Source organism: Tuber melanosporum (genome assembly GCF_000151645.1).
Source record: "Tuber melanosporum whole genome shotgun sequence assembly, scaffold_211, strain Mel28".
NCBI lineage: Eukaryota > Fungi > Ascomycota > Pezizomycetes > Pezizales > Tuberaceae > Tuber > Tuber melanosporum.
This window is the reverse complement of record NW_003298877.1, coordinates 123,607-130,516: the sequence shown is the minus strand read 5'-3', so window position 1 is coordinate 130,516 and position 6,910 is coordinate 123,607. Positions and strand designations below refer to the sequence as shown.

The following is a 6,910-nucleotide window of genomic DNA, read 5'->3' as shown; positions in this document are numbered from 1 at the left end:
GACACTCTTAGCCAAGCGCCTCGGGGGTAGGGGTGATATGAACCTGCAAGGTTGCCGTTTCTCTATGGCTGTCAATGTCCATAGATACTCCCACCGTATGGGTTATAGGGCCCATGGCGCTTGGCTTTCCATCCACTAGGTAGACTAGTCTCGCTTTCTTCACTTTCTTGGTATGGAGGCTGTATTTGTCGCAGATTTCCTTGTCGATAAAATCTTCAGTCACTCCCGAGTCGCGCATTGCATATATCGTTGTTTCTTCATATTTTTCATTGTCTATCTTTGTTTTGATCATCACATGATCTCCGTCATCTTCTCCTCTTTGCGTGTGTAGTACTGTATAGTAGTTTGCTAATTTGATGAGTTTTCCTGGTCCACATCTTGGGTCTCCCAAACTACTATGTACTGAGGACCCTTGTCATTTTCCACCGGTGAATCTTCAGCGATCATTTCGTGAATGTTGCTCCTCTTGTGAGTTTGGAAGTGATTGTTTCCAGCAACCCTGGTCCCTTGGTATCCCCTGTCTGGTCGGCTTCTGCATTCTCATATCCAATGTCCTGCTTTTCTGCACCTCAAGCAGAGTTTTCCATTCATTCTTCTAGCGTATTCTTCCTTCGACAGGTTTAGAGCAGGTCCTGCCCTTGATTTGTCCAACTCCATTGGTTCTCCTGATGGTAATGCTCTGCCTTCACCTAGAGTTGTCTGTGGTTTGAAGGTTCATCCACATTTCTGGATAATTGGGCTACCCTGTATACTTTAGTATGTTCCAAGTTGTTTCGAACCATGTTTAGTTTGCTTTCCTTATAGATCATCCATCTTGCAAATCGTTCTGCTATTGTGTAGCGCGAGTCTGAGATTCCTATACTTCTCGGAGTCTCTCACTGCAGTTTCTTAAGAGGATGATGTAGAGAGTAGCATCATCAAACTCTATCTCGTATTCCAATAGTCAGCATTTGTTCCAGTAAGCCGAGAAGATCTGTTTTCCTTGTTCAAGTTTCTCCAGCTTTCGTCTTACTGTCTCCTTAGCGTTGGGATTCCCGAATAGATCGAAGAGTGTCGCTTGGAATTCCTTGTATGTGACCCATTCCCTCTGCATTCTTCCATCTTGGAAGAGCACAATCCATTGTCCCGCGAGTTCCTTTAGTAGAGATTCCACATAGGGAATCTTGATCTTATTGTGGTGTTCTCCCTATCCCTTGATGGCAAAATACCCTTCGTATTGTGCCAGGAATATTCGTAGCTTATCTTTGGCTCCTTTGTACGTGTCACTTTTTTTCGCTTTTGGTCGTTGGATTTTCCCTTGTCCTGTATTTCGTATTGCTGCCAGAAATACCTGAAACTGATTCTCAGTCATTCCAAGTATGCTAGTGCCTGGTGCTGTAGCGGTCGGGGCCAATGGCACAGGTACTGCTGATTGTAACATTCTCTCAGGTTGTGGGGTTCCTGCAGGAGAGCTATCGACTGATAATCTCTTCTCTGGGGTTACTGGGCTTGCTGCCCTTGAGGGTTCTGCTGAAACATAATCTAGGGCGTTGCTAAATCCTCTTAAGTTAAGGTTTTGATTGTCAATGTCAATATCTCCTTTCCTATCTGGATTGAAGGATGCCGTCATGTATCATTTGGCATCGCACTAGGTGACGCTTTGTAATGTAAGGATACCTCCTTGGATTGTTAGTTCTTGGTGATGGGGAACGATACTACTCTTCATCTTCTGTTTCTTTCCTAAGTCTTATAATCGCACTAGGCCTCTGCCTACGTTACCGATAGTACAAGACCTTTGTCTTCTATCAGGAATGCCTATCGTAAGCTTTTTCTAACTTTTCTTAGTGAAGAACTTTTCTTGGCGTAACAATAACATTGCAATAAAGATAAAGATCGTAAAGGTATTTTATATTTGTTAAAGTAATAAGTAGGAAAAGTACTTAGAACAAAGTGTGAAGAACCTATCCTTCATGGCCGCATCAACCTCCTTATATAGTGTTCTTCCTGCCCATAGTCATGTGACCAAAAGTGGTCACATGTGCAAAACCAAATCATAACAAACTAATCATGTAACCAAAGTGGTCATACGTTCAAAACCCATGACCTCATAGCAAGGTTATGTGTGAAAACTCATAATCCAATCATAACACAATAAACAAATCATATGACTCGATTAAGTCATATGCATGAAACTCATGACATCATAACAAGGTCATGTGCAAAACATAAATCATACTCGCACGGAATCCTTGTCAGGCGCACATCCCATAACTCATATTCGAGTCATGTGGGAAACATAACAAATCATAACATGCTAAATCATATAACTTAAATTGGTCATATGCGCAAAACAATAACATACCTATGACTTATAAGTATGAGTCATGTGAAAACCTTTTCCGTGCTGAGCCATATTCGTGACAGAAACAATAACATACCTATGACTCATAATCATAAGTCATGTAAAGACCTTTTCTATGTTAAGCCACATTTGTGACAGACACAGCCATCTCTGCTGATCCAGTTATATAAAGTTACCAGTTCGCAATTCGTAGTACTACCAAGCTATGATTAATGATTAGTATCAAGTGTTACAATCTACTGATTTCTTCTGACACCAATTTGAAATCCAGTTTCATCGAAGTTATATTGATTGCCTTCATAGATTCTGTTCTCTGCACATACCTATTTGTATTACTTGAACTAATTTGCAATAATATTAAGATCATGTACATTTTTATGGTCTTCCTCTATTGTCTTTTATTCATGAATATGAAACTCTAGATGTCTTTCCAGAAAGTACTTACTCCAGGCTTCACTGATTGTTGGCAGGGGGTTTGTGTTCATGATACTAGGCTGATTTCTTCTAAGAATATTGTTTGTATATCCAGTAATTATAAGAAGATGAGCAGACATTCCAATTGTATCAAGATATTTTAAATACTAACAGATGGCATGCTCAGCCATTTCTGAGAGCTTTCTATTAACTGCTGGCCACTGTGCTCTCATTTGACAGCCTTTCACTCGTGCACGCAGGCACTACTCAGGAACACTAAATTCCTGCACAATAGCAGCTATATTTGGTTTCTTGCATTCTGATGCTTTCAAATATGCTTCCTCAACACTAGCTTCTATTTCATTATATTTTTCAGACATTTCTGTTTATTTTTTTTTGGTGGGGTAGAGGGGGGTTTGTAGGTAGGTGGATAGTACAATCTGTCGTTGAGCTGAATCTGTCGTTGAGCAGTCGGTCACTCTCTGGAAGAGAGTGCCCAAGTTGCGAAAGCAACGGTGGGTTGTGGTGGAGCCTCAACCTTGGCACGGTTAGTAATATCCAGATTGGGACTTCCTATGGTGGTAATCACTGCAAGTACCATCAGTATGGAAGTCAATTGCGAAGGAGGGAAAACCGCCTCTAACGCGCATGGGGGCACGGCACCCGGGGTAAAAGTCAAGTTGAATGCTACTACCGGTGGTACTCGAGTACGATACTGTTGAGGAGAGAATTCTTCGGAATACAGCCGGTTTTGCCATCATGAACTCTCTTTGGTGAAAATAAACACAGGTGATTGTTATATTATTTGGGATTTTTCACTCACGGAAGGCCCTTCCGTGTATTGGCCTACTCTCGCTTAAAAATGGTATGTTTTGGGAGTCAAGAATCTCAAGAGGGTTGCTAAAGAATTCAGGATTCCAGAGAAAAATTCAGAAAGTATCGGCAGACATCCGATTTAAATTTATTGAATTGTTCAAGGAATAGAGGGATGGGGAAAACTTTGGACGAGTACGGTAAGTTAGAACATTCTGTTGGTTGCAATTTAAATGATTTTGCCAAGGATGGTATTATGAAGCTATCATCCCCGCCCTGTTGAAAGATTCTCGCCAAAAAAGTACTAGTATTTCTATTTGTGCTGCCTTAATACCGAAATATTCGCTCGTCTTGGTATTTGATAGGTTCGATAGCAACTCTCAAGCCTCAGGCATTTTTTGAGTGCAGATTTCGGCAACGAAGCGAGAGGCTCTAACGTGGCAGGTGGCCCCCTGACAACGACCTCCACGGCCCACTCCGTTAGCTCCCTTTTCCAATTCTAGCCCCCCTCCATCACAAAAACCACAACTCCCCGTCCCCCATCACCAATTCCGCCTATCTTCTTAGCCGTCCAGCTGTTCGATTCCTCCCAATTGCCCTTGCCACGATGTTTTGCAACTGGGCGGCCGTTGCGGCAACATCGATCCGAGGCCGAGACAGATCTCCATCCAGTGGCCCTGAGATAAAGCCGCCCGTACCGTTTACTGGACCGAAAATATTCCCCCGCTACTCTCCCCCTCAAACCTCAGGTTCAAGTTTCACTGCTCCACCCCAGGAACGCTCCTTCTATACCTTCTTTGGAAGGATCAAGAAGGCTACCGAGGTCACACCCGAGCACCTTAACGCTCTCGGGGTTTTGGTGGAATACGATGTTCCGGTTGAGAAGCTTCTACCCAGCGGTGGAGCCAGCTTTATCCCGGTCGATGATGACAAGATATTTTCCGAGAGAAGGAGGGAATTGCTTATCCCAAACGATGACGCAGTGGAGGCTCTTGCAAGACGGAGGAAGGATGTCAAGCTAGGTCACATGTATAGGTTTTATCAAGGGGTCGACATGGTTAAAACATACTATCCCACTGAACCCCCTTCCGATCCCCTAACACCGATGTCATCAGGCGACGAGGCCGGCAAGAACGGTAAGAGGAAAGCGGAAGAAGTGGTGGAAGGCGGGGTAGAAAAGAAGGGCAAACCGGAGGGGCCATCTGCTACCGCTCCCACTCCTCTAAGCGATCTCCCGGAAATAAACGAGGAAGAGGATGGTCGGAAATTTTCCATGCCCGAGAAATTCCGGGAAGAGCTTGTGAAAAACTTTATTGAGCCCATCTGCTGGGGGTACGGAGTGCGGATCTAGTATTACACCCTCTTGATCGTAATATGAAATTCGAATAATCGGGATACGCTTACTAAGTACCTGGAGAAGTCAAAGCCCACCCCGAGCACCCCCGAGAGTCGCACTCCAGAGGTCCCGATTTCTCGTGCACATGACCAACTACATTTATCTTACCCCCGCCCTCCCTGCCGAGGCTCGCTCCGGCCTTGTGGAAGGCCCCGTCATGGGCGTGCAGGTTCGGCACGAATTCGAATTTTTGAAGAAACAGTCGGACGATAGCATGGATGTTGACGGCGAGGAAGAAGTCGGGGACGTAGTCGGCATTACCCGCGAGGTGGCTGCCGCCCTCAGTATTGCACAGGATAGGAGGAAAGGACCGAGAGAAGGCAGACCAGAGGGCAAGACAGAAAAGAAGATCCGGTTTAGAGCTGTCGGGAAGGATGATAAATGGAGGGATGATGTATACCCCCCGGTTGCCTCTCTTCGCCAGTGAGCTCAATTGATAATATAGATATTCCTCCTTACCTCCCTCCACCACCACATCTCCATAACCCACATCTCCGTAACCCAGCCGTATCTGCGCTTCCTTGAAACTGGCCAGATGCCCAACCTAAACCACGAGTACTTCCAAACGGAGGAGGGAAACGATTGGGATAAGCTCAAGGTTCAAAAAACAAGGTTCTGGGATTTGTTGGATCCGGAGGAGCGGACTGAAGCTGGAAGGAGCTTTTCAGGAGTTTTGGCATGGTTGTCGAGGAATGAGCCCAAGAGGTAGGTTTTTAATTGCTTGTCAGCTAGGTTAGTGAGCCCATACCCGCGCTTATTATTTCATGCATGTTTGGTTGGTGCGTTGATTTGGCTAGGAGACAGGAGGATGTATGCACTATACCGATTTTGGATGGGCTTGAAGATATGGGAATTTGGGCGATGATCTTTGTAGTATGATGTCTTGCTTGATTGATTTATGTCAAAATGGGGAAACGGAGAAAAATTAGTGGGGAGCATTTGAACGCGGCATATTTTATTAAGCTGGAACTGAAATCATTCGATCATAGGATTTCATGAGAAATCACTCGTTTTCTGATTTCTGAATTTCATCCGGACACATAATATTATCTGCCTTGGCTTGGGCCTTAGTGTGACCGGGTGACGTGATTAAAGAGTGGAAGCCCACCGCATGCTAATATTCTCTTCATACTACCGGTACCAGAGCGAGTGGGAAGTACGATCGTACCTTTGGGATCGGCAAGGCAAACCAAAAAGAAGGTATGATATTTGAATAAGTAATTTTCGGGTGTCCGACAAAAAAAATTTTTTTTGCGTGATTTTAGTTCAATTATTGAAGTATCGCACTTGCAGATGCTAAACTCGTGATGATCTTGGACTTAAAATATTTTTGATGTGGCGTCCGATAAGGAAAGTGTCATAGGTACAGTACGAGTACACTATAACATGTTCTTGTCTTAAGTCATTACTCGTATCGTACGGTAAATACTTGTACCAACACAGTACTCGTACGAGTGCCGTACCCGAGTACAACTTCTGATGCTGTAGCAATTTCTGTACTTCTGTGGCTCTAGGAGTGATAGCGGGGGGTGGAAAAGACCTTCCCGGAGGGTGGCTCATGCGTTCATGTGGTGGAGTTAGGGCCTAGCCTTCTGGACGCGGATCGCCGCCTTGGGTTACAGGCTCTGGCTTGCTCGCCCGAGCACAGATGTTAAACCTACAGTACTGTACTGTACAAAGCGGTGGACTATTGGGGTTCTATCTCTTTACTGTGCTGCGCTAATCGTGCGGGGGGGTTACACTCTTCTACTGCGAGTAGACTATTGCTTGTTGCTTCCAGCACTATTTTGGAATAGTGGGGTAGGTTAAGTTAACTGAGCTTAGTACTCTTGAGGCGTGGGGAGGGCTGGGGAGGGGTGTGATATGATAGTAGGTGGGGATGGAATAGAACTTGGTATGTACGTGAGAATAAGTGGGCGGTGTGCGAGTAGGGGCAATAAGGCTAG

General features: G+C 44.8%; 1 protein-coding gene; it reads left to right on the top strand.

Moving 5' to 3' along the window:
• Positions 1-6,001, top strand: part of GSTUM_00000673001 (uncharacterized protein) — a gene marked incomplete at its 5' end in the record, with an annotated part of 9,498 nt that extends 3,497 nt beyond the window's left edge. The window contains 3 exons of the mRNA XM_002838008.2: positions 4,053-4,918; positions 4,989-5,358; positions 5,410-6,001. Of these exons, the coding sequence (XP_002838054.1) occupies positions 4,053-4,918; positions 4,989-5,358; positions 5,410-5,673 (1,500 nt within the window). The 3' untranslated portion in view covers positions 5,674-6,001.
• Positions 6,002-6,910: the final 909 nt, after the last annotated feature.